The 27,924-nt window shown below is 40.6% G+C and overlaps 1 protein-coding gene across 1 annotated transcript; it reads right to left on the bottom strand.

Moving 5' to 3' along the window:
* Positions 1-1,700: 1,700 nt before the first annotated feature.
* adss2 (adenylosuccinate synthase 2) lies at positions 1,701-27,710 on the bottom strand. The gene is made up of 13 exons (XM_080869269.1): positions 27,465-27,710; positions 17,245-17,347; positions 15,370-15,438; positions 15,228-15,278; positions 14,980-15,046; positions 9,327-9,434; positions 7,576-7,657; positions 7,331-7,457; positions 6,073-6,227; positions 5,551-5,675; positions 4,801-4,898; positions 4,395-4,544; positions 1,701-4,285 (listed from the first exon to the last, which is right to left on the bottom strand). Exons 1-13 carry the CDS (start codon positions 27,624-27,626, stop codon positions 4,233-4,235), a joined length of 1,350 nt encoding a protein of 449 aa, XP_080725395.1. The 5' UTR covers positions 27,627-27,710; the 3' UTR covers positions 1,701-4,232.
* Between the last annotated feature and the right edge of the window lie 214 nt (positions 27,711-27,924).

The raw sequence follows: 27,924 nt of genomic DNA, 5'->3' as shown, positions 1-27,924 counted from the left end.
GAAGCTTTAAAACAGCTCAGCTTTAAAGCTGCTGCTGCTGCGAAAATGATTAAACTCCGTCTGCACCATCCTTCCATGAATCGACACCTCATTAGGATAAAAATTGGGGATAATTCAGACCTCTGCTTTCTCTTTTTTCCTGTGATTGCCAAGAAGGTTATGCAATGGGTTCAGTTTGTTAGCAGGATTGCTCAAAATATTAAAAGTGATTAACTTCTGCAGTAGGTCCAGATCTGGATCCAAGAACTCTTAGTATTTGGGGTTTTTGTTTTTGGCTATTGCGAGATTAAGGAAGATTGAACATTTCTCATCATATCATCACATATGCATACAAACTGAAACATGAAGTACTGCCACACAACGTCATCATGTTTTCCAGAAAATATTATCCCAGTGTCCTGAAATATTTTTACATCCAGAGACTCGATTCACACACGATGTGGAGGGAGGTACGAGGTGTCACACTTGTTTTAAAAGTATGTCTGAGCCACAACGTTATGGAAGAGCTTTACTTAGTAACATGAAAACTCTTTCAACATTCAAATCCAGACATCTTAAGATGAGATCAAACAATAAATAAAGCCGATTTACACAACAAAGTGGAAGACTACCACCATGTTCATGCTGCAACATTTGAACCAAGTGGGAAAATGTTGCATCAGCTGCTTCCTTTAAACCTTCGACAGAATGGCTGCAGATGATATTAAATACACTCTGATGATGGCACAAAGCAAACCGATCTAAACTGTTCATTTATACCCATACGTGGAATCTCCACCTGATTAACACAATTCAAACAATGCGGCTACTAAAGCAGCTGTCGTGGCGGCCTTGCTGCATTGGTCTGTGAGCACGCCCACGTTGGAGTAAGAAATACGAACGCAGGATTAGACACGTTACCATTTTTCCTGCGGTGACCTCACATCTCCTCTGAGGTCTGGTTGCCAGATCCAGATTCTGGTTTCATTCACCCTTTTTTGCCTCAAAAGCCAAATCACCTTGTAGACAAACTATATAGTTGTTGTTTTTTTAATTTACAGACCCCTTTATTTTATTTTTTTATTCAGTTTAAAAGAAGACCCATTGAAGTCACTGTATCAGTTCATGCTGGACTGTTTTCTTTAACAACACCTTTAAAAAAGAAACAGTGTTCAAATTTAGGTTTACAAACAAAATCAGAGCTGTTTCTGCATCATTTACAGTACTGTATTAAATCCAACTCATGGCAGAACGTGAACATTCCCAAATATGTAACCACACGTAGCTATCGTAAGTAATAATACGCCATGTAGACACAGTATATTAAATAGCACAGAGATAATACCTTTCAGAAACTGTTGCAGTTGTACCCAGCTTGCTAGTACTGTGTGGGCACGTATACCATTTTTCTGATTTTCATTGCTCTGACATTCATTGTATGCACGCCGACTCAGTTTTGTCTCAGTAAAAGTAATGTTATTCATTATTAGCTCCAAGTCCAACAAGAGCAGCCCAGTTTCCCTCTTGATCAGTGGAGACACACAAGTTTAAAAGCATACAGCATTAACTTGTTTTTGCTGTGCACTGAAGACATTTGTGTGTGAGATTGAATGATGAACATGAGAAGAGAGATCAGAGTTTCAGCTTTTATTTCCTGGTATTTACATCTAGATGAGCGGCACAGTCTGGGCCTCACACCGTCCATTTGGGTTCTCTGTAGTCCAAAGGCACGCATGGGGTTAGGCTAATGGGTGATTCTAAATTGATCATATGTATGAATGTGAGTGTGAGCGACTGTCTGTCTCTAAGTATTGACTGTGATGGACTGGCGACTTGTCCAGGGTGCATCCTGCCTCTTGCGTCATGACAGCTGGGTTAGACTCTATAACCAGGAACAGGTTAAGTTTAACTTTTACAAAATCGCAGCACACTGATCAATTAATTCTCCAGAAAATGTCGTCACAATTCTTGGAAGATCAAACCAACCTCTGTGTGCGGATGTCAGTGATATCTTACATCAGTAGCCCAACACAGATTCCTCGACTCCCCTTGTGCAAGTTTGCACAGAGAGTAAGCCCACGTTCAAATCTAATTTTATATTCACTCTTTACTGAGAATTTTAAACACCACTGGGTTTTGTACATATTTAAACATGAATTTAATGGTGAAGCTTGCTCAGATTCTGTGACACTTAAGTCTCTAAACTTACACAGTCGCAGCTTTTCTTCCATACTTCAAATAGGCACAGATGTTTTTGAGCTGGACTGACCAAAATGTTTAAACTGCTCACACATTCATACAGCATGTTTCCTGTTGCTCACACTCATTTCACAGCTGCATTTTTCTTCACTTTTTTCTAAAGTTGTAGTTTTTTTTCCCCCACAGCTAACCATGGGTGAGTTTGTGGTACAGTGTTGTTCCACAAGGTCCATTGTTTAATCATGGATATCTCCTCTCAGTTTAAGCTTTCACCTCTGGGTAGACCAACATGAAGACCAGTGAGAAAAGCATGTTATTCTGAAGCTGAGAAACTGGAAAGAAGCTGAGCAAAGTCAGTAAAAGTATCTGGATTGTCCTGAAAAAGAAATGATGTACAGAGCAACAGGCATCTAAATGGCTCTCCAAGCTAAAAAAAAACAAAACAAAAAACAAGAGCTGATAAAACACAAATGGTGAAAGCAGCAAGGAAACCCCCAAAACACTAATGAGACTTTGAGAACAGCAATGCAGAGGCCACACTGCAAGATGCCAACCACTCACCAGCAGCAAAAATCAAAAAACAGGATTGCAATTTACAAAACTGTACAGATATGAGCTCCATCAGTTAGGGAACAGCTTTATGGCCTGATGGGACAAAGCTTAACTACTACCATATAGATGGAAAGACCAGTGTCTGCAGAAAAGCATGGATCTGCTCATGATCCTAAACATACAAGCTCATTTATAAAGCACGGTGGAGGTGCTGTCATGGCTTGGGCTCCGTCGCTTTCATTGATCATGACTGCAGTAGCAAAATGAATGAAGAAGTCTCCAAAAACATACTCTGACAATTTACAAAGAAATTCATCCAAAATAATCAGGAGGATCTTTATTATGTGGCAAGATAATAATCCAAAGCACACCACCACCTCAACAAAGGACTTCAGCAGGATACATAATGACCATGCACTTAAAAACCCCAACAAATCTGACAACTACATGATGGTGCAGTAAAATCCTGTAAAGGCATGACCAGTGAAGAAACAGGAAATCTAAAGTTTATTTAATGTATACTGAATAAAAGCTGAAACTTTTTTGTGTCTCTTCTCATGATCACCTTTTGATCCAACACACAAAATGTCTTCATTGCACAGAACTGTAAATGCAAACAATGTCGTCATCCACTAAGGTGGGGATTCAATGCAGTACTCTAAATCAAGACTGTGGAATTACAGTCTTGCAGAAAACTGGGCAAAAAAACAAACAAAACAGCATACATCGAATCATTGCCTTCATCCCATGTTACCAGAACAATGTGCTGACAGTGCAAAGACAAAACAACATTAATCACAAGAATGTGAGGCGTGGAAAAGTGCTGACAGACTAATTTGATTTGTTTACTTCGAAAATCTAAGTTACATTAACATTTCTGTGCCTGTTAGTGGTTAGAGGAGAGCTCACCTGCTGAGATTAATCCTTAAAACTCAAGCGTTCCCACAGCGATCAGTGGAAGCAACCGCTAGCTACGGAAAAAATTTAAAAGCTAGGTTTTTTTTTGTTTTTGTTTTTTTGGAGTTGAATGACAAGGCAAGTTTTAACACTGAGAACACAGAAAGACACATTTAAAATATAAACCGATCCCTTTATCGTGTGAGGATGCGCCGTACACCTGGAAGAATAAAACATAAAGCACATACAGTCCAAAGCATCTAAAGTGCTGAGGGGGAAAACACAGCGCGTTAAAATCACAGCATAGATCAACCAAAATACAGTCAAACAATGTGTTCAACCAAACGAGCGATCCGGTGCCTGCGTGTCTCGTGGCCGTTCCTTCACGCCCTCACCTGATGGCAGCTGGCGTTGCCCAGTGTGTTGTATATGAAACAAAACGCTGCAATGTTAGCAGAGCGCCTTGTGATGCTGTTTTAATAAAGTTTAAAACTGTTAAAAATCCAAACAGACTGGAGAAGTCCAGTCCGGCACAGTCTGATGACGGTGGCGTCTTTGTTTGGAGGTTTAAAACAGGTAGGTAGGCTGTGTTTCTTTCCATTTGTCTAGAAGAGCTGGATCATGGACTCCCGGGACTTCCCTACTCCGATCCATTTGACTGATGAGGTGAGAAGCAGAAGAAGCAATCATCTTAGGGGAAATACTGAAAATCTATCAATTTAAAAAGCTGCTCATCAGTTCTTGCACTTCCATGCGTGACTTCTTACCAGGCACTCCCACATGCTCCTCAATGAAGCGAACGTATTTCTGTGCGTTCTCGGGCAGCTCCTCGAAGCTTCTAGCGGCCGAAGTGTCGCTGTCCCAGCCGGGCAGGGTCTCGTACTGAACCTCCACACGCTGCAGCACCTCCTGATTGGCTGGCACAAATCAATAACAGCATCACACCATTAACTTGACAGTAGGAATCACTCGAAGGGCAACAGCAACAGATCGATGTGTTCTCTCTGAAAACGGAGCTCTCTGTAAATGATCAAATAGACTGGAAGAAGAGAAAAGGCTGCCCGATGATCTCCCATGAAGGCAGAAGATTCTCCACCTACCAAGATCCAGTTTAAGACTACCAAGCAAAACAAAATTCATTAACATAGCTCACATGTTCAAATTTTTCCTCACCTGGAAAGTGAGGTATAGTTTGGTTGTCGACTTTGTACCCTATGCCCACTTTGATCTCGGTGAAAACGTCAAGTATGTCGAGTTTGGTGAGAGCTAAACTGAAAGAGAAGACGGACAGCTTTACAACAACTGGATAAAGATACTTTATATATTTTTACAGTAAATCAGTAAACAGATAAAACAAATCTGCTTTAAACAAAATGTGACAAAAGGGATGAAAAACTGTCAGAAAACAAGAAAAACAAGACTTTTTAAAAATGAATAATAGTCACCGGCAAAACCTATTAGCGGTCCTAAAACCTATTAGCGTCACATCACAATATTCAATTCAATTCACAAAACAGTTGCCTCAAGGTGCTTTGTATAGTAAGGTCAAGATCCTGCAATAATACAGAGATAACAGAGAAATCCCCGACCATATGACCAAGTGTTTTGGCGACAGTGGGAAGGAAAAACTCCCTTATATCCATGTAAGCTTTTAACAAAGCAGTTCCCTCTCTTCTTCTCTTCCTCTAAATACTTCATATAACATATAAACAGGTTACATGATGTCCTGAAGTGTTTAGATACAATAATCAAAGATACAGAAACTTCCTTCTGTAGGGACACAAAACCAACTTAGTGACATAATCTCGCCAAAGTGTTGCGACTGTGCCCTAAGGTGCCCAAGCATCCTAACTGGAGTTGTGACTCTACTCTAAAATACTTTCTTTTCTCTTAAAATATACAAAAAAATGATTTAAAACTCACGCAGTGAAGCCATTAATCATATGTGCATATTTGATGAGCACCAGATCCAGCCAACCGCACCGTCGTTTTCTGCCTGTGGTCACGCCGACCTCCTTCCCTCGAGTCTGCAGCAGGTCTCCGATCTCCTAATGAAAACAAGAGTCTAAACTTGAACATCAGTTCTTATGTAGGTTTTCTGTAAATGTTTGCAATCGCAGAAAACAAAAATACTCTAAATTTGTCTCTAAATCTTTGAAACGAATTCTAAGCTACAGCTGGTTTACTGCTGGCAGTGTGGCAAAACTCCTCCAGGTGGTGCTATTTGAAAATCTACTCATATTTCACACAGACAAATTAAGTGATTAGGCCATGTTTTAACCATGCAGACACAGTAGATACTGTATGTACGAAACAGTTAATGTGTATGTAACGTGCAGCTTTTAATTCTCCATGTGAAATATGAAGTCGTGCTTATTAAAAATAAAACCCGATCTGAACCAAACTTTTATTGTGTTTATATTTCGTATCGGTGTGTGCTCGTACATTCTTCTGCTCTGAGGGGAAAGCACCGATGCCCACTCTTGTGGTGTACGCCTTGACGACCCCATAAACCTCGCCGACGTTCTGAGGCGGCATCCCGAGGCCCGTGCACACCCCGCCCACCGTGCAGTTGGACGACGTCACAAACGGGTACGTTCCTGCAACGACACCAGAGGTGAAGTCGGGTCATACTTTCTCATGTCACATCTCCTTTACTGGTGTGAGCTCTGAAAAGGTGATGTCATCGCAGGCTTGTTTTAGCAAGTGTCCTGATTTGTACTGATTTGTACAAAGGCTTTCATATTTGTCCAGAGATTTGTGACAAAACCTGCAAAACAAGCTGTGACTGGACTAGAAACCAGATGGCTTCTACGTGACACTCAGTTAAATTTAAAGTAATTTTCCTAGTCTGTCCTGTTGTCTGATTAGACCTGCGGTTGCACCTTAGGAAACATACAGACAGACCGACACAAACAGAACAATCAATCAGAAAAATGACATGCTTGGAAATTTTTAAAAGCAAATAAGTGCTGGGATCACAAAACCAGTTGCTGGAGGCTGCTGACATGGAGGTAAACCCATTGTGAGGAGAGACTGTTGTGTAATCAAACAGCAGTTTTGGTGTCTAAACCATCAAGCGTGTCCTGTCAAAGTGCTCTTTATGTAAACGCCGACACCCTGCATGCTCCCATGTGACATGTTCTGATCATGTGTAGATCCAGCCTGTCAGAAAGAGGGGATGTGTTTCGCTCTGACACCACAGAAACTACAGGCATCGTCTCTGGATCATGTTGAACTTTGACTGTAATTTAATCTGCTCTCAATGACAGGTTTATGCTCTTACAGAGAGATATTATGGTTAAGTCTACCGTATCATTTAATGAAAGGAACAATCAAATTGTCATACTTTAAAGTATTATGAGAACAGTTAAAGAGGCCCTCTAATTCTGATCAACTGACCGATAGACTCAGGGTGCCTCCGTGCTCATGCACAGGTGAGTGGTTTGAACTTGTGATTGTGCACGCCAAGCCCAGATGCACAAAGCGCAATAATAACGCTTAAACTTACCATCGTCCCTACCCTGAGCTCCATGCAGGCTTTTGCAAAGAGCATCACAAAGCTTTAAGTGTTTCTTGGACAACGTCATCAGCTCACCGTGGGTGCACTAAACAGCACTTTGCAATCAGAAACAAGATTTATACTGACACTACAGGTTAACACAAAGAAACAAAGAAGTGAAGTAAACACTGATTTACTGACCAAAGTCGATGTCCAGCAGCGCTGCATTGGCTCCTTCCACCAGGATTTTCTTAGGAGGACCATGAAGTGCCTCGTACATGTAGTGCACACCATCTCTTACCATGGGCTTGATCTGCTCAACATAGTCCTAAAATAAAAAATTTAAAAAAACTCGCAAAAAACCCAACATAAATAATAAATAAAATACAGGGAGATCTGCAAAGAGCACAGCTAAATGTTTTCAGATTTCCTTTTAGTTTTATTACCTTTAACTTGAGCAGCTCTCCGTCTATGTCGATCTTTAGAGTGGGGTACATAGACTGGTACTGCTGGGCCAAAGCTTTATACCTGCAACAAAGAATGATTCTGATTTATTTCAATCATTCATGCACCTTGGTCACACTTTTCATTTTTGTTTGCATTTTAACACAAATGAAAAATAGCAGCACAGAAAATAACTATCGGTTGGACTATTTCCCCCCTCCTTTTCTGGCGGGGAAGTAGGAACAACCAGGAATGGCCACATTCAGAAAGAGATCAACCCTTTGAAGGAGGTCAGTGAAAGTAGAAGGGTTTAGCATAGAAATTCAAATGTCTATCATGGTGTTACCTACTAGGCCTGTGCGATCAAACTCATTTTTTTCTACCTCCAATGATTATTAAAAGAATACATATGAGATAAAGATATTTTTTTATATTTCTTATTTTCCTTTTACATTACCCTCCATAAAACTCCCCTCCCATACTGTGACATGTCCACTTGTGCTTTTCACTTGAATAATGATTATAGTTAAATAACACTAGCAGATTTCTGTTGGTCTGTGTGAATACTTTGGGGTTGCTTCCTTAATCACAATGAGTTACTACAGCAGGTAGCAACTGGTTGGAAATTTTATTTTAATTAATCACTTTGCATAACCGTCACCTAAGTTGTAAAATCCTCCCTGTAAGTATTCAAAACCACCTTGAGATGACCATAACAGCTGAACCATCTTGAATTTCAACTCTGAGTAAGTGAAGCAACTTACAGAGCTGGATTTCATCTGAACACCTGCTTAGATCTGCTTCCAGTAAAAGCGCCTGAGTTTATGGCCCCGAAAAAAGGCTCGTCAGCCAGTTAAAATTTCTGAGCTCGGTGGTTCAAAAGATATAAAATACTACTCAGCCTTTAATTAATTAGTAATCTTAAACCTTTGCATAGTGACAGTGTCGCTGTCAGGGTAGGCTGAGCGGTGACTGCAGAAATGAAATGTGTTTAAACAGTTCAACTTTATTTTTGTTTCACTTCTACAGTTGTTTATTAATGCAGCATATTTAAATTGCAAACCAGTCCACCTGAAACTAAACTAAACAACCAGCTTCACACCAACTTCAGCTTCTGAAAAGTAAAGATAAGATATTTTATTTAACCCTTACTTACAGAGACAGTCCCGTTGAGACTCAATGTCTCATTTACATTTACTTATTAATGGGGCAAATCCACTGGTGGAAGTCTGTGGGGAAGTGACCCTCAGCTGCCTTCCTCTGTGAGCTCTGTGAACGCTTTCCTGATAACTTTACGGACTCGATCACTAGTTTAAGATTACACTGAATAAAACCTGGAGTTCATTTTGGAAAGTAGAAGTCAGGAGGATTCTCCAGGGTACGCTCATTAGCTAGCAACTTTCACAGGCTTGCGGTTTCACAGCCAGATTCACCCACTGGTTGGTCACATGCCGTTTCAAAACACTAGATGGCGATGGTGGAAACACTATTTTACTAACCAATGGGTAACACGGTGGTTGCATCCAAGTTTTATATCATTTATGGTCTAAACTATGGTCTAAAGCTTTTTTTGTGATACTGGCACAACAGCAACAGTTACCAGACAACCAGACTCCTGCTGCTGATATGCAAAAGTGATCAGGGTGAACGAGCACTGCATGTTGAGTGTTTATAGACTGTGGGCCTTTCCAGTGTCCAAACCTGTATTCTGAAAGGTAGATGTGACATATATAATGTTGTTGGTGAGACTGACCTTTCAGAGAACTGTGTGAAGTCTGCCAGCAAGTCACATATCCTGAGCCCGGAGCGTGCCGCCTTAGCCGAGTACACCGGACCAATCCCCTTCTTTGTCGTCCCGAGGCTGAGCAAGGCCAAGAGAGGAGGGAAGGAAACACAGAGAAAAGAAAAACAGCATTTACATGCAGTCTTACTCCGCAACATGAACTCTGAAACTGTAAAATCATTTCATGCTATGCACAGTTGCACACAAATGAAAAAGGAGCAGCTCAGTGGTTCTCACAAGAACAAAAGTTCATTACGCGGTTTCTAAAACAATACAACATAAAAAACATTTGACCTGCCACCTCTCATTTAATATCACTAAAACGGTTTCAAGTTATAGTCACAGACTAGCAAGTCCGAACTCGTGATGTGGAAACTTTTATTCTCTGAAAAATGACAAAATGCAGATGTTTAACTGTCACTGAGCCATTTGCTTCTTCTCTACAGACTCCAAAATATTATAAACTCAGACAGAAAGCATCTTCTCACACTAGAGTATTACAGTCTGACGTGCTATCACCACAGAATTACTACAGAGACAGCATGCCCACCTAAATACACATCTACATACAAAAGCTTACCATGTCATCATGTACCTCTAATAAGACGCCCTATTAAAAGGAAGTCTTGGCACAGCAGAATATTTACACCATACATGCAACTACAGAACAGAAATAGATAAATATGCCCTACAGTTATTGCACTTCATCATCAGTGCAGCCAATATAACTCATGTAGTATCCAGTAACCATATGTGCCAATGTGCATGAGTGAAAAGTCAGCTGTTTCTGCCAGAGAAGTAAGAAAGTAAGAAGGAAAGTCCAGTCGTACAAACCTTTGATTTATTTTTAAACACATTTTTGCTTTATCTGAAATATTGCATCATTTGACATCTTAATAACACTTATTTAAATACAACTGTCAGAGATGTTTGAAAAGGGATGAACTCTTAAGTACAACTGGGAACAAACTCAGAAACACTACACTCACTGGCTATTCTGTTATGTACTTCTGTTCAACCGCTCACTGATGCAAATATCTAATCAGCCAATTATATGGCAGCAACTCGGTGCAATTCAGCAAGCAGACATGGTCAAGATGTCCTGCTGAAGTTCAAACAGAGCAGCAGGAGTGTTTCTAGTTCCTTGTGGAATCTGTGCAACAACAATTAAGTCACTTCTGATGCAAAGGGGAGCCCAATCTACAATAGCTGTGATAAAAAAAACTGTGCAATATAAAGCATGATATTTCAGTGGAATTAAATTGGATTTAATTTGAGCTTTACCCCCAAAGTTTGAATACAGTACGGAATAGTAGACTTTACATTTAAAGTGAGGCAACAAAATTTGAAAAGAAATATTAGACAAGTGGAAAATTAAATGTGTGCAACTTAATGTCCATTTCACTGGCAAATGAGTGATCTTACAGCAGTGCAAAGCTGGGAATGAGTGACGCATCATCTTTTTTCAAATATTTGTAGAAAACTTTAAATATTAATTTATATATTAAAGTTTTTGTTTCTTTTTTACTTGGAATGCTGGTAAATTTGTCAGAGATGAAATTTATGACAGTCGCACAGAGATCCCAGCCTTGAACTGTTTTACAGACACTTTTAATTTTATGGTAGAATAATCTTGATTATGAATCTTGATTATAACATGGAATTGAGAGTTACTAACTTAAATGTGTGAGGTTAGATCAGCAGTATAACACCGGCTGCTGTGATATTCCAGCACTCTGAATTGTGTTGCCTGGTTCTGTGATCGTATTCTGCTCTGACTTTCAGCAGACCTTACACTACAGCGTGCCTGCAGATGCTGGAAATCCACCAGCCTGACATCGCAATCTGCTGAAAGCTTATAATGACTCGGCCATTAAAGCACATGCACTCTGTCGCTCTCAGAAACACGTGAGCCGGCTGTGAGTTTGGGACCGTGGCTGCTTTTAACAGGAGTATGCTGGGTCTGAATTTAGATTAGCATTCTGAATGTTCCTCAGGCTTAGCATAACATTCCTCACACATATCAGTATGACGCAGTGCCCGGGCGAGTACTGAATTAGATGATTGAATATCTCGTTTTACTACCTATTTTATTGCTTGTGTCCTTGTGGAGAGTTTAGAAGGCAGACCGTCAGCAGGAGCCTGCTGCTTTACTTAGTCACTTGTTGAAGCTGTGCTACTCTGTCTCGCGCTACAGAAACAACACCTGCTGCAGGGCTGCTACTCTCTGCCTGCCCTCCAACTTCTCCGAGGACGCCTCCAGGCAGAGGAAAGCGTAGGTTACACGCACAGTGTCACTGTGGAGAGACGTTCGTGCACACATGCAAAGTAAAGATAAGCCTATGTGTGAATAAGTAAAGTAGAAAATGCTATATCTATCTTTTTAAGTTACTATATATAATATAATGGGCTCTGTGATATGTATCCATATGGTTTCAGATACAGAATAAAACAGTATTGTATATATGAATATAGTTCTGTTACATTTTACAGGATCTAGCTAATTCTGTCCCCAAAATTGGAAAATAACTCAAAGTTTAAAGGTATTCATACAAAATAAATTAACTGTGCAGGTGAGGGAGCACACAGAAGAGTCTGTAGATTTGTTCATGCAAATAAATCCTGGTTTATTTTCTGAGACTTTTACAATTTAACAAACTACTTTCGGTCTGTACTGACCCATGAAATGGCCAAAGTCACACAATGACACAAACTAACGACACTAGACTAGACAGACTCCCATTTGTTGTGAGGATTTAATTAATAGTAGAGTGCAAAGGCCCTCTTACTCTGTCTGATGGCAGGTAAACCTATTATTGAAACCATCAGCAAGAGATATTAAAAATGCTTTTATTAAGGCCTCACCTGCACAAGCCTAGAGACCTGTGGGAAATCATCTGGTGGTCTCTGGTCACAAATGAAAATCATGCATTCCCCAACAGGCTGCTGGCAGCTGCTGTGAAATCGACTGCTAAACTCCATTCATGCAGGCCTAGAGACCGGTTAGTGACCTCCTGGTAACCACCGGTCTAGAGGAAAATGTGTATTCTGAGATTAGCAAGCCAACGAGTGGTTGCTGATGGTCACAGGCAGGTTGCCACAGACACCAGTAGTTTGTATGGAAGATGTCAACTTGACCGGAAACACTAACTACTCACCAAACAGTGTGGAAAGTGTGAAAAATTCAACACAAACATTCACCTTCAAAAAGTTAGACCTTTTAAGATGCGAAGTGTGGCAAACTTTTGACTTTCAAGGTGGCTGGTCAACATTTCAGTGTTGCTCAGAACTTTTTCAAGTTTCACTGCAAGCCAGAAATTAAATTAAATTAAATTAAATTAGATTAAAATGAAAACTGCATCTGCAGGGAGAATAAAGCAATCACAAGGCGATTTTTGTGTGTTCCTTCTCTGCAACCAAATCACACAAAAGCAGATGTGATCGACCGAGTTGTCGATGAAAATTTTTCCCTAGCGGCTGGAATTTGCCAGAGGACGTTGTCGACCGGTCTCTAGGTCTGTGTGAATGAGGTTTATCTTCCAAAGTACTATAACACTCTTTGGCAGCAATTACCCAGTTTAAACCTCCCGACGGACTACAAACAACATTAACATATTATGTTTTAAGCTGTTTTGTTTAACAGCTGAATATTTACACATCGAGCAGCAACAGGATGACATTAAGTCCAATAATCCGCTTTTAACTCCTCGTGGAAATATCTGGCATTTTGGCTGCTAAATCCTCCACGATGTTCACCATCTAGTCTCTTTGCCTTTCAGCTGTTTAGCGATGAGTGCACAGAGTGGATGTTCAGAGATCCTTGTGTAAAATTACACTATGAGAACACAGAAAATGAAAGGTGTGCATGGAGCCGAGAGTCACCACGATGCTCTGCAAAGCCGAGGGTGGGAGCAGTTTTAGGTGTTATTACAAAAAATGTCAGTGCTTCAAGTTTGTATGTGAGGATCAATGTCGTGTTTATTTATAGAAAGGAGACTAAGATGTTTATAGAAGAAATCCAACATGCTGGGATCGTGTTCAAAGGTGCCGTAACATTCTTCTACCTGGATTTACAGTCATACTGTTGTTAACCGCATTCAGCAGCTACTAATGGTGCAACGGATCAAAAATCTCACGGTTCGGATCGGATCAATTTTCGGATCAGCAAAAATAGAAAAAAAAAGACAAAAATTAGACTCGCCATTTACTTATTTAAGTATTTTTTGCCTATTAAAAAACATTCAACTGAAGATTCATTCCACGCACTTATATAAAAACAAATTAAGGTGCAATATGGACATTATGGACCATGCTGGGCATCCTCTGCATACGGCCATAAACAACCAGGAGTCTGTTCAGTGACAGGTTGCTTCTCCCAAAGTCAAGGACCAGCAGACTTAAAAAGTCCTTTGTCCCACACGCCATCAAACTGTTTAACTCCTCGCTGGAGGGGAGAGGGAGGGGAAACGGGGACAAAGGAGGGGCAACAAATAAGCTGTAGTGCCTTTTCACTGTGCAATAGTTTTTGTTAATATCCAACGGTATAATAGACTCACAATACTTGAAATGTGCCATTCCTTGTATTCTTATTCCTAATTATTCTATTTATCCCCTTTGTATACTCTGTATTTATATTTGTGTATATATGGTATATTTCTGCTCAGATTCTGCAACTTCTGTCGGTGCTGTGCTACTGGAAACTGAATTTCCCGGAGGAACCCACCCGAGGGATAAATAAAGTTTCATCTAATCTAATGTGATCTATAGGGCAGTACAGGGCTTTGTATCTACCACTCCGCTGTGATATAACGAGCGGTCACGGTCACGTGGCTTTCCGTTGACCTGGAGGTCCACCCATTTGTAGTTAAGGCAACAGAAGATGCCTGGGACAGTTCAGCCATAACTTTAAACTTCTCCTGCGCATACTTGCTTGGAACGATCTTGTCACTGAAGTGGACGCGCAACGAGATATCATAGCGTGGCTCAAGCACGTTTATCACAGTTTAAACCCCTTGTTTTGCACAACGGAATACGGCCTCCCGTCTGCAGCTAAACACCCCAGTAGCTTTTGTAATATCTTTAGCCCGGTTGGATTGGGCAGCAAAGAGCTGCTTAAATGCCGCAAACTCCTCTGCTCCGCCACTTGGACCGCTAGCGCTGGCCATAACCACCGCTTGACAGACCCACCACGCGCACCATACACATACTTTTTTTTCCCCTTTCTCGAATCTTCGGATCACGCGCATACCGAACCGTGGAGCGGGATCGGTTCGGATTTCGGCTCAACCGTGATCCGGTGCACCACTAGCAGCTACAGCTGGCAGCTGTTAGTGTGTAACATGTGGAATAGTACCCTGACCCTGTGACAGCAAACTGCAAAACTATCCAGAGGCCTGACTAAGATTCACATGACAAAAAGAAAGAAAAGCTTGACTCAGTGCAAAGATGAATACCGAAAACAGAACGCAATCCAAGATAAGGAACACAAGGAGTGGCATTTATTCAATCAACGACTAACTTTAGTGTTTGAAGCTGTGTTTGCTAATATACGGAGTACCTGAAACTTAAAGTGTGTGCACGCTGTGTGTACATTGCAGCCATTTGTAAGCAACAGGTTTCTTACTTCTGGCCTGCTTGCTCTTGTCTCTGCTGTTCCTGAACGCCATCAACCGCTTGGTGGAAGTCAAACACTGCGAAGGAGGGAGAGAGGACACACACACACTCACACACCTCAAAGAAAGCAGAGCTCCCGCATTCACACACACATACACGCGCGCACACACACACACACACACTTCTTCTTGCATGCATTCAAACTGTCGCACACTCTCTAAAGTAAACGAGTGCAGGGGCAGATCTGTGAGGACTTACCAATGTGTGCTCTGTCCGAGATGATCAACCGTTTCTCCCAGCCTTTTAGACCTACACACGCATATATGCTGTGAGTTCCACACAGATAACTAACACCATGTTTTGCTCAGAAAAAGAAAAAAAAAGTAAGTACAGCACTCACTTTTTCCTTTGCGTTCATTTTTTTCTGCTTCTTCGAACAGGCCTGGAAGATGGATCACCACACCATTGCCTGATGTAAAAACAAAGCTATGTGACATTACAGTTCTTGGTTTCAAATCAAAAGAGTCAAAGCTGAGTTTATTTCTCTGTAAACTATCAGTATATGCCCTATTTTGGTTTATGATCCCTTAAAGAATACACAAAATTATGTTTAAAGAAAGAAGAGTGACTTTTGATACGAAAGTAAAATGTTTCAATGCCACAGTGAAGGTTCAGATTGTCCTACAACAGAGAAATTACAGGTAGTATAAAATTCTATCATCACCACAATGTCACACTTTGGGATGTTTGAACAGAACGGAGGCTTCATTAATGATATTAGAAACAAAACTTATTACAAAGACAAGTCAAACTTTCTGACATGTTATGCTTCACACACTGTTGATGATGCAGCTCTGTTGGGGGCTGTCATTTGTGATGCTGTCGATCGGAGATGTCCTGAGTAGCTCTATGGAGTGATATCGAGGCCAATCCAGGCTTATTACTCTGGATGAACTAAAATAAACCTGATCAAATTTAAACCCTGTCTTTATAGCACTCCACTGTATTAACTTCAGCCTGCTGGTGTTACTGTGCAGTCAGCCTCTATCAAGCAGCTTTGTGCTCTGAGAGAGTGAAAATTAAGGGCAAATGAGGAGAGAGAGTGTGACCTCTGAAACCCAGACACTAACAGATGTGTTACTGAATCTTAAATCTCTCCTCTGACCAGGGCACAAAGCGTTTAGATACCAGCCTATCATTTCTGGCCAGAGCTGACAGTTACTTTCACAGATAAGTGATTTTGTTTCCAGCGAATAGTCGCATCGAAAGTTTCTGTGACCTTGAACACACTCATCCTGGCTAATCAAGACTTTTGTACAGTTACAGTTGTTTCATGAGCACCAACCAGTGTTCGTTTCAGTCAGATCTACCCATTACTCCTCGCATCATGGTTCAAAATACATATAGGTGACGCTAAATTTGCCTTGTCTGTTGTTTGTTCTATACTGTCTGCTGTTCAGACCACAGTGGAAGCAAACCTGAATGCGGAACTGGCCAAACAGGATAGCCTGCATCTGGAAATGTTTTAACTTAGTTGGAAGATAAGCTTATCATTCCCATTTGTGGGCAGAGTCGCTTCATTCGACTGTGTGTAAGTTGCATCTAAACCAAAGTCAGCGCCCGTCATTGTGAAAGCAGTCTTAAGTGTGCCTGAATGTAATGCCAAGAGACAGAGCAGAGCTTTCTTTACTCACTGGAGTATTCAAACAGCTGGCTCTAATTAGCTTTTAACTGGAGCTTCATTACGTGGAGGCAATGAGGTAATTACTTTAACCAAATTAAATATAGGAAACAAGGAAATTAGCTATAAAAGCATTAAAAAAGCTCTTTTAATGACACTGTCAGAATGAATGTGCTCACTAAATGAGACGTTCTCAAAATCTACACAGGAGGCAAAGTTATGTCACAACAAACAGAAATAAGCCTCTACACATGAGTGCCACAGTCGTAAGCAAAAACAAAGCAGAAACAGTATTAAGTATTGATAGACTGTACGTGGTCAACTGCAGATGTGTACAGGGACTGGAAGCCTTAAAGGAAAAGTTGGATCCATTAGCTAATGAAATTACTGCAGATGGGTGGATACGATGTAGCCTGCAGTCTGGCTCCGAGTCAAGCCGATCGCACTCGCTGTAAGAGTCGTCAGGATGGAGGCTATATGAGCGATGACGAACAGCCAACTAAAAGGGATCGCGATCAGTTCAAGAAGAAAATAGCGAGGAACTGTGTTTGTATCGTGCAGCAATGTAAGTGTATTTCTGCATGCAATACACACCAATGAAAGCGGTGACCTTGGGGTTGATGATGCCGCTGGGTAGGAGGTGAAAGTCGTACTCGACTGAGTCGACCACCACTGTGTGTCCTGCGTTGTTGCCGCCCTGCAGGGAGAGAGGGGGGAAAAAACAGAAACTGATGACTAAAGCCAAACAGAAACTAGAGGAGGCTCTCCAACTTTGTTTTGAAAAGCCAAATAGTTTGGCGAGAAGCAACAAGCATCATACACAAACCACGAAGTGCTGCCTGTTAGGGTATGTGTTGCTCTGCGCTGTTGCTTAGAAACTTCTGCTTACTTTGAGGTCAGAAAGCAGAGGTATCAACCCAGTTTAAACCTACTGACAGATGCATGGAAGGGCATGTCAAACGAACTGTTGGTAATGTGTGTTAAGAACGCGTTCATAATCCTCTAGTCTGCACACCCAAACACAGCGACATGTTCTGTCAAGACTCTACAACTACAAACGTACACTTTAAGAATATATAATAAAGAAATATTCGTAGTTATGCCTGAAGGACATGGTACTCCAAGAAAGGAAATGAAGCTGGAGGAATAACGAGTTCTTGCGCCCCTCCTTACAACAAGCTGTGATTACAAAAGTAAAAGCTAGACTGAAGTTTATAATATTTGCGTAACAATATGCAATTTGTCTACAGGTTCTAATACTCAGAATTTAGATTTATATAGGGCTTTACAAGCTCTTCAGTCCTTTTCTTGTCAAAATTGGTGCCTATATTAACCATAATCTGTCTTTTTTGTTTATTGAGCCTTATTAGCAGCTTATATGGCCTCAATAATCTTCTACAGTTGAGAAGAGATTACTAGCAAGAAAAAAGGATATGGTAATGCTACTTCTTTCCAACTCCACACTCAGATTTCTAATTTTTAAGTATTTAACCAGTGAGGCAAAGCAACGACACTTATAATAGCTCATCAGACTCTGTGCAACTTTATACAAACACTGTTCACATTTGCAGCAACGCTCGCCAACACTTAAACTGACTTTGACATGTATAAAAGGCCAACTCCTCACACTTAACAAGACGACGCTATCTGCCTGACAGCTAAGTCGGTGAGAAAACAGAACCTCATCAGTTTTTTTTATGATAATAGTGATGATAAATCACAATAGTGATGACAAATTTATGACAAGAACAAAATCAGCTAATCATTCAGACTGTGGACTCTTGGAAGTGCAGGTTCTGAGAAGCGAAAGCAGTATCACTATCGGTGTGTAGACGCTCAGTACTGAACTATATCTGTACACCAATTTGTTTGCAGCACAAGACATCCACTGGCTAAAGGAAACTACAATTTCAGACAAGCAGAGACCATTTAATCTTGTTGTATTTAATCATGCTTCTGTGAGTTAATCTGATAGGATGTAGCACAGACGCCTGCAGATGATTTAGCACATCTGACTTTAGATATAAAAATGGGGGGACCCAGAAAAGGAACGGTGAGTTCTTGGACTAGAACATCACAATCTGACCTGCTTTACTCCTCTCTTCTTCATGTTTATCAGTCAGATGTTAAGGTAAAAAAGAACACGAGGTACACGGAAAAGAAGGGGAGAAACAAACAGATACTTAAGCAAGTACTTCATTTTTTAAATTTCTTTTTCTTTTGCTGTGATGAAAAATTAAACTGCTGATCCATTTTTTCTGCTGCAGCTTGCGTCACTACCCACAACCCACGGTGCCTATTCAACTTATGCCTATGGACATAAATCAGGCTCAGCATGTGCTTTGGCCACATGGAGTTATTCCTGGCTACAGCAGCACCCTGAAGGTGGAGAGGGGAAACAGATGGGGGGCAGATGCCTCTCCTTTTTAGATATGACTTTTATGATTCACCCCATCCCCCCAAAGAACCGAAGAACTCCGGTCTTCCAGCAGTCCCATGATCGGCTTCTCGTACCCATCACAAGACACAAATTTTTACGATGGTCACCTACTGCCCTTTAGTTTGGGAACTGCAGGGGCAGTGTGATTACTGCTCTAAGGGTACAATAGAAGGTCTCTGCTATGCAAACATACTTCAACAATAACAGAAATGATTACTATTATTAAAAAAGAGACAAAACTAAAGCTGTAGAAGCTTTTTGACAATAGATAAAGGACCTGAGGAAAAATCTGACCTTGCTGTTGGTAATAATGAATCATGCGACTCTAACCTGGGATAAATGCTTTGATGTGAAAGGAAAAACATGAGTTCATCTTGCAGCTATGCATCTCTTAGCCATTGGAATTAACTGGACAATTAGTCAATCCCTACGTCATCAGGCGCTACTGGTAGTTTCTTCTGAAAGACATAATTACATAAGATTAATTTACAGATTATTTGGCTTCAGCTTTAAGAGATCTTAAGCTGATCCAATCTTTGGATCTTTATTTGGTTAATGTGTTTAAAATGCATTTTTTGCCCCATCCTCTCATTAATGTTGTGATGCAAGTACGGTACTTTTGAAAAGCACTCGTTGGTCTCAGATTTCATTTATTTTGCAAAAATAAGCAGCTTAGAAAAGAGCAAGCAGAAACTTCTACTCATTGTATAAGATTTTAATGTCTCAACGCCTCTGTTTTTACTGCTATGTCAGAATGGTAAGTTGGGTAAGTCGATGTCTTGCTGGCGCATCTGATCTTTTAGGTAGCATCGATTTCCAAAATGAGCTCAGTTCAGCGGTTTTGATGTTCACACTTATATTTTCTCTTCTTTTTTTACTTCTACAACTAATAGCACTGAAAAGAAAACCCAAACTGCTCAAACCCACTGGGCATACCAAACAGCGAACAGCAGGCACACATCGCTAGAACTGATAGAAAGTATTCAACTTACATTCAGCAGGTGGCCAAAAACTCAATAAAAACTTAGAGTCTGAATGACTTTTTGAGTATGATCATGATAATTGGATTTAGGTTGCTATGAATAACACTCAGCCTTGATGATGAACATGATGCTTTTCATCAGACTCATTATTAGATCCTACCTGCAAGATAAACCTGATTTTTACAAATGTCACCCACAGAGTTTTACACAGAGACAGCAGTGGGTTCAGTAGATTCAAAGACATTTACATTTTCAGAGGCTGGGTACGACTCAGTATTTATATCTCAGATCACTGTCAGATAAATATTGTTTTTTTCACAGAAGATACTGTGATATACCACAGCAGGAAAAGTGATGCTTGATGGGACACAGTATCTGCAGTTGGAGAAAGAAACACTTTTCATAGACGTTTTGAGAGTTTGGGAGAACACTGGACTACTTCAACCACAAATCCTGCTTTTTAAACTAAATATAGTTATTACATTTGACTTATTTTAAAAAAGCTTTGACGCCTCACCAAACTGTGTTCACGTTACCACACTGAATCCCATGTGTTAGCACAAAAACAGGGACTTTTTTTTAGCGCTGCCGCTTTTCATCTGAATCAAGTAATGTGCAAAACAGTCAAAACCGTTCAGCACCAACTCCATTCTGTTCAGTCATTTAATGCCAGATAACAACTTTGCTAAACAGATCAGTTGTACCTGACACTTTGTCTCTGAGAACCAGGGAGTCATAGTGAGGACAGGATCTTCCTCCTAAACAGGCTCATGTTTTGTTGGCAACCATTTGCCTTACTCAAGTGTACTCTGACACTAAATTGCAGGTCACTGTCATTTTCTGTACTACCTTACAATGCTGCAAAAGATTAACTACATCTTACGAATCAATCATTAAATAAAATCAAATACCATACTCCAGAACTTGGAGCGTGTATGTATATTTATAAGATATTAACTAGCCGTTGGGGATGCTCACAGTTACTTTTCTTCTTTGTGATGCAAGCAAAAAAACATAAAACAGGCAGGTAGTTTAAGCTAAGGCTGGATGTGATCACACCCCGAGCAACCTTAACAGATTGGGGTTTTTCAAAAAGATTTAGAAGCCCCCTCTAAAAAGTTTTGGCCTTCCACTCGAAAATAAATGAATAAATGAATAAATAAAAGGCCCAAAAAAGAAGCACAGAAGGAGACTGAGATATCCTTTGGCCAGATGAGCTAAACCTAGGCTTTGTTCCACTCCATTCTGGGTTCGTGCCCATGTACAGTTAGGAGCCCATCCAACGGGCAAATGAAAAAAAAAAATATAACTGTATTTGTTTAAATGTTTCCTCAATCTATATATTACCAAAACGCAGATCTATTTAAATGATATAATTGGTAGAACACAGTAGTTCATCATACACACTGGTGAGGCTAGTAGTAACTCTCAGAGTCAGCTGGCTAAATGATACAGTACTACAAAAACGAATGAAACAGAAGTGATGGAGGAAAATGGAAAAACTAGCAATGCAGTGAATTTATGACGTGAAACTTTGGTCCAATCTAAATGAAGGAGCCAGGCTGCCCTGACCAGTGCAGGGGTTGCTGCAGCTCTCGACCAAAGCAGTGAATATCGAGAGAATATTTTACCTGCATTATTATTTATGTTTTGTTCAACAAAGAAAGTTCCTTTTCTAATTGGGCAAGAGTATTTTACCCGAGAAGCTCTCTGAGCTCTATACTTTATTACTCTTTCAACATTAATCCGTGAGCAGTAGATCTGACTGTGTTATTGATGAGATTAGCTGAATCAAACCAAGTTGCTCTGGTCCCACCACATAGTTGTGCCCAGGGGTCTTTAACTTAAAATTGACCGCCAGCATCTGCCTCTAACTGGTCACTGTGCAGAAGCTTTCCTGCATATAAAAACTAATGATTAGTTCTCCTTATGTGAATCCCTGTTGTGAGCCAGGAAAAATCCTGCCGTGGTTTGATATTTCCCCTCTTTTTCTGGTAGGAAGGTCTGACTTCAGTTCATTACAGATGATTTATACGATTTTTATCGGATCCCTTTAAGTCTTGAAAGACCAAATGCATCAAAGTCGAAGGGCTAACAGGGCAACAGTCTCTGTTTTCTTTTCCTTTTGCAAACATCTCTATAGAAACTGAGTTGACGTGCGGCAACCACGTCTCCAGCTGAACTCGTACACCATTATAATACAAACCATTGTAAGCTAAACCTACACTGTAAACAAAACTGGACAAAATGGGCTTTAAAACTTGAGAGGAAGTATTATCAGTTTCACCAGATAACCTTGCTTCACAGCCCTTTGTTCTGCATCAGGTACGTTTCCCATCTCCGATCAGGTGATCGAGCCACTCTAAACTTTTAACTGTAAAATGTCTGAATAGTGAAAAACACTTTGTCCAAAATGATAAATAAAAAAGTAAAAATATGACAATCTGGAGCTGTTGTTTAGAAAACTACTTAAATAATCAGCTATTAAAGTACGTGTTGAGTAATTTCAATCCCACATAGGCATCAATGTACTCAGCTATAACACTTTACAGTTTGTATGTTTTCCTTTTGTTAAAAGCACGCAGTCACAGTTTACTTTAATCACTGATTGAATTGTCTTCGCATTGTGCATTCAACGAATGTTTAAACGTTTAAAAGGTGTGAGCAGCTTGTACAGAAATATATTACTGTAAATGTGTTTTGCTGGTATCACGCCCTGTCTGCTACACACCTCTGACTCACACACCCAACTGTCACCAACAGCATCTTAGAGGTCTGGGCTGTAAGGGACACCGAGCAGGACTGCTTGGCAAAGCTGATTTTATAAAAAGACTAAGGGTGCCTGCTGCAGCACTTCACCGCTCACTTACACATCAAGCACACATGTCATAACATCATAATGCAGTGAGGGGAAGCACGTCTGTGCAGGGTCGCCTGACAGACAACTGGACGGAAAAGGGAGTTTCCTGAACAACCAGTTTTCACGAGCACTCAGCAGATTCACTGGACCGTCTGCGTTAGTGAAAGAGGCTGTTTGATTACAGCAGAATTATAAACCACAATTATTTTGGCTCCTGTTGAAATTATCTGACAGGTTTATACACGCACTTTCCAAAAGTAATTCTAGGCTTATCGAGCAATTCTGTATAATTACATCGACTTCTTTAAACATTAATTATATTTCAGCTGAAAAAAAGAAAGAAGCCACAGACTGTTGTGGGTTAATTTGGACTTTTTTGAGTGGAGAGCAATAAATGTGGTGCAGTAATTGTTTTATCTCAGTATCTTGTTTTATAATTTTGGAAGCCAACATTAAAATTTTAATTAAAAATTGAACCAAGTGCACATCACAAGGTGTTATTAAGCTTTGCTTTTTTATTAGGAACAAGGTTTGCTTATAGTGCTTATCAGTTTAACAGGAAATCCTCCCCATCTGCTGTCAAACAGATTTAAATCATAATTTTGAGATGTTTATTATGCATTTTAACTGCTTTGGTATCGCTGCCTGATTAGAGGATATGGTTAATATTTTGCCGGTTCACTTGGTAGGAGCTTTGTGAGTCTACTTAGTGGAAGAGTGCAGGTTTGAGCTTGAGTTAGAGCAGGGATGTCAAACTTATTTTATATCGAGGGCCACAAACAGCTTACTTTGATCTTATGTGGGATGGACTGCTGAAACTCCAATTTCTGACAGTGTAAAAAGTTTAAATGCATATTTAATCAATTAGATACTTTAATATAAGACAAAGAAGAGATATTTCAACATTTTGCCTCACTTTGTCTACATGGTAAAGAAATACTGCTTTGCTATGCCCTCCTTCACATTTTCCATAACCATCCAACCGGCCAGATCGGGGTCTTTAACGGGCCGATGCTGGCCCCCGGTTCTTATGTTTGACACCCATGAGCTAGGTGAGCTGAAAGGACTATCTTGAGTCTAATTTTCAAAAAAGTTACAGTGCTGGAGGCCAGAACAACACATCATAAATGCATTCACCATATGTTAGTGATCAGATCTTTAAGGTGAAACGGTGTGATGCTTTTCTCTTTTTAAGGCACTTCTCTCAAGCAAGTTTCAAACCTCTGAATCAGATTTTCACACCTTGCCAAGAAGAATTTAAACCAGTGTGTTTCTGAGCCAATCTGTGCAATTACTACAGGGACATGTTGGAAAATCTGTCATCGCAGTTGCTGCAACCAAGAAGTGGGTATACGGAGGATAAATTAACATTGCAGTGAATTGATGTGGACTATCCTGACGCTGTTATTAATTGTGCGTAGGCACAGCCGGATTACTGGAAAGAGGAGGGAGGCACTGGGGTTTTTATTTGTTTCCCTCTTACAGCATGAAGAGGAAGTACCAAAATCACATTTTACCTCATTGTGACAGAGCGATAAAGTATTTAATTTCACCTGCTTTTTGTTTAAATGCATACAAAAACAGTTAACAGAGACAGACTTAACCGTTGAAGCTTTTGCCTAGAAAAGAAAATAATAAACCTGGTGCATAAGCCTGGCAGGCTTGTAAAACATACTGTGATTAGTTTGCTTCCCCACTCCTCACTGCATTACATGCACAGATTCAGGCTGACAAACTGCCTGTTTGCGATCTGCAAAGCTTTGATGCCTTTTCTTCCAAAATAGGAAGTCCTGCGCATTGTTCTGCAAACACAACACACTCAGCTGACTAGTTTGCATGTTTTGTTGCTAAGGCAATACCTAAACCAGTCCAAAACATAAGGTTGCTGCATTTCAAATCCAGACACTGTATGATGCGTAACAACATACATCACAGCCCTAATATAAGCAGTCTGATGCAGCCTTGCCAGACGTCAGCAGTCTTCTTTCTGTTGCTTTCCACAATAACAGCAGGGTTTTAAGAATTTCTTTTTAACTGAGGGTTTTAAACCTTTTTATTTAAGCAGATCAAGGGCAGATACAGGCTGGACAAAAAGAGGAGAGGCATATTAAAAGCCCAGGGATAACATATCCGGGTATTTTAAAGTTGAATCCACTCATTTTGCATGAGGAAACCACAGTGGATGCAATTCAAAAGTCCTTGCAGTCTTTGTACTGTCACCATTTTACCAGCAAGCTTAATTTTATTGTATGTGAGATTATGGGCTCGGTCTTTAGTCTTGCTAAATTAAAAAGGTGAAATTCATTTTGTAGATTGTGGTCATTATTAGAGTCTGGAGGACTACTTAGGGTATGCTCACTGGCTCATGATTTTGTCAACTACAAGTTGTTAGCCAATGAGTGTGTAGTGTCCTCTGTGTCACAGTCAGGCCTCAATTGTCATGTCTGGCTTCAAAAGATGGTCAAAAGAACCAATGAGTGGCTCTAGCCATTGTCTATGCAGTTAACAGGTTTAAAAAAAGCTAAAACACTAAAATCTCTCTAAAAGCAAGCTGTGCCACTCTGTGACCATCGTGGTAATGCTTACAGAGGACCATAAGTGTCACGTCAATATTCCTTATAACATGGAGATTCACCCAAATCTCCATGTTGCAAAACTGACCAGGCAACGCTTCACAGAGCAAATGAACAATGTAAATAAAGCATGCTTTAAAAGAAACCGTACAAGGCAAAGAAAGGGGATATTCTTCAATGGCATAGTCAGTCACTTGATCTCAACCCAAGAGAGCAAACAAACAAGCAGCAGCTGAAGCTGGCTGCAGTTAAGGTCTGGCAGAGCATCTCAGGGGAGGACACGCAGCATTTGGTGACGTCCATGGTTTCTACACTTCAGGCAGTCATTGACCGCAAAGGATTTTTATCCAAGTATTGAAAACAGTCCTTATGCCAGTCTCTCCATCTACTTTTGAATTTGTATAAACATGGCTCTAAAATGCTTTTGTATAAAACATACAAAAGCATTGTGGAGTGTATATAAAGTCCTCATATAAAAAGAATTGAAGTGCGTCACTTATTATGAGGTAAAGTAAGTGTCTACAACAAATGCTGATTATTAGTAATCAATTAGTAATCCTTAATTAATGCTTCAGAAAGCAGGAAGAGGGCATTCTTTAGGTTTTACAACACTTGTTTTTGGAGGAAAAATAACCTTACTGACCACTCAAAGTGCCTTTAATTGCAAGTTACACTGTAACCACATATTCATACAGTACTGTAAACTTCAAGCACTTTTTGCAACTCACATCTATGATCAATTCACCAATGTGTGTCGTAGGATTGTACAAGGAAAAGGAGTACTCATATAGGCAAACTGCACGCAGACAGGCTTGGTACCAGGAACCTTCTTTATGTGAAGCAACACCATTACCCACTTTTCCACCGTGGCACTGAGGTACCCTCTCTCAAGGAAACCTTTGACCTCTGTATGACCTCTATTCCTTTTGTGCCCCCATACACATCCCTCCTGTGCTGTTTTACTATTGCACTGTTTAGCAATTCCTCCCATGACACTTTAGAGACCAGCAGGTGCACAGATAGATCGCATGTCACCACTGTCCCATAAAAACATACACAGAGACATGGCATGTACAACTTCAGAGTTTCAAGAGTCTCTAGTTTGACTCCAACAGCATCAGTGTGTTAGAGTTTGTAGTACCTGCACATTTTTAAAGTTTATATTTTTGTGTATTTTGGGTGACGTTTGAAACGCTGTCAAATGTCAACACGGGTCAATTTTGAGGCCAACAGCAATTAAGATTTAAAAGAAGAAAAGAAAGAAGAAGAAAATGCCTTAAGATAACTTTAATTGTGCCAATACCGCCAAGACACAAGCATTAATGAAGAGCTCGGCGAGAATAAACACAAACCGAGGATAGCCGCTGTTTTGCGCCTTCTCTCTTTAAATAACCAGCTCTAGGTATCTGTTTTACGTGTGCACATGAAGTCACCACAGCTTTACAGGTGTTTGGGGAGCTAGGCAGCTAGCAGGAATTCAAGGTGACTTTAGCAAAAACACAGAGAGCCAGCCTGCCTGGGATGTTCGTCAGCCAGGAAATAGTCGCTGGCTTGTTGGATTCAATTCACACGGTCTTGTGAGGATGACAGAAAAAAGGGGGAGGAAGACCCCGCTTTTTCCGGTGCTAACCACTTTCACGAGGTGTGAAATTGGTGAAATCGCACCTGTTATGTTGGGTATTGGTAGTTCGGGACAGTACGGGTGAAGCCCGGCACGAAACAGAGGTGCTGTATAAAAGGAGCTGAATGTATTGCTGTCGAGTTCGTGCAGATTTGTATTTGCATGATTCGCGCAATATTTCCGTGGCGTGACAGCTCCCACTGAGTGGCTGGAAGTCGGAAGCTGACAGTAGGTTTTCATAAAGAATGCGGCAGAACATCAGAGAGGCGGGTGTTTCAGCTAACGAGCAGCAGTTACCTGCGGACTCTCTCCTGACGACAGAGCTCACCTAACGTACCTGGCATCTGCACACCATGTCCGCGTCCTGTGCCAGCAGATCCACAACTTTCCCCTTCCCCTCATCGCCCCACTGAGCGCCGAGTACCACGGTCACTTTGTTGCCAACCGTCGGCCTGGGTATCCGTGTTTTCGGGGCTTCCTGACTCCCGCTGTCCGACATTTCAGCTCGGTACCTGGCTGTCTCCACTCCTCACCGACCTAGACTGGAGGAACTACCAGCAACTGAGCCGAACCGGAAACCTGGCTTATTCTACGCATGTGCGAAAAATTCTTCTTCCCAGTCCTTTCACAATAAAATTCAGTTTTGTCAATGAGCAAAACGTTTCTTTTTGTGCAGCTTCTGTTTCTAGACAAAGAAAAGCACAACATTCTTCTGAGATAATAATATTCCCCGTTTTATCGTATTTTAATTATTTATTTGTTTTTATGTTTGTTCTACCTAAGTACGACTCATTATT

The sequence above is a fragment of the Rhamphochromis sp. 'chilingali' genome (assembly GCF_963969265.1).
Source record: "Rhamphochromis sp. 'chilingali' genome assembly, chromosome: 20".
Lineage (NCBI taxonomy): Eukaryota > Metazoa > Chordata > Actinopteri > Cichliformes > Cichlidae > Rhamphochromis > Rhamphochromis sp. 'chilingali'.
The sequence above is the reverse complement of the archived record's forward strand: the minus strand, read 5'-3'. Positions and strand labels throughout refer to the sequence as shown.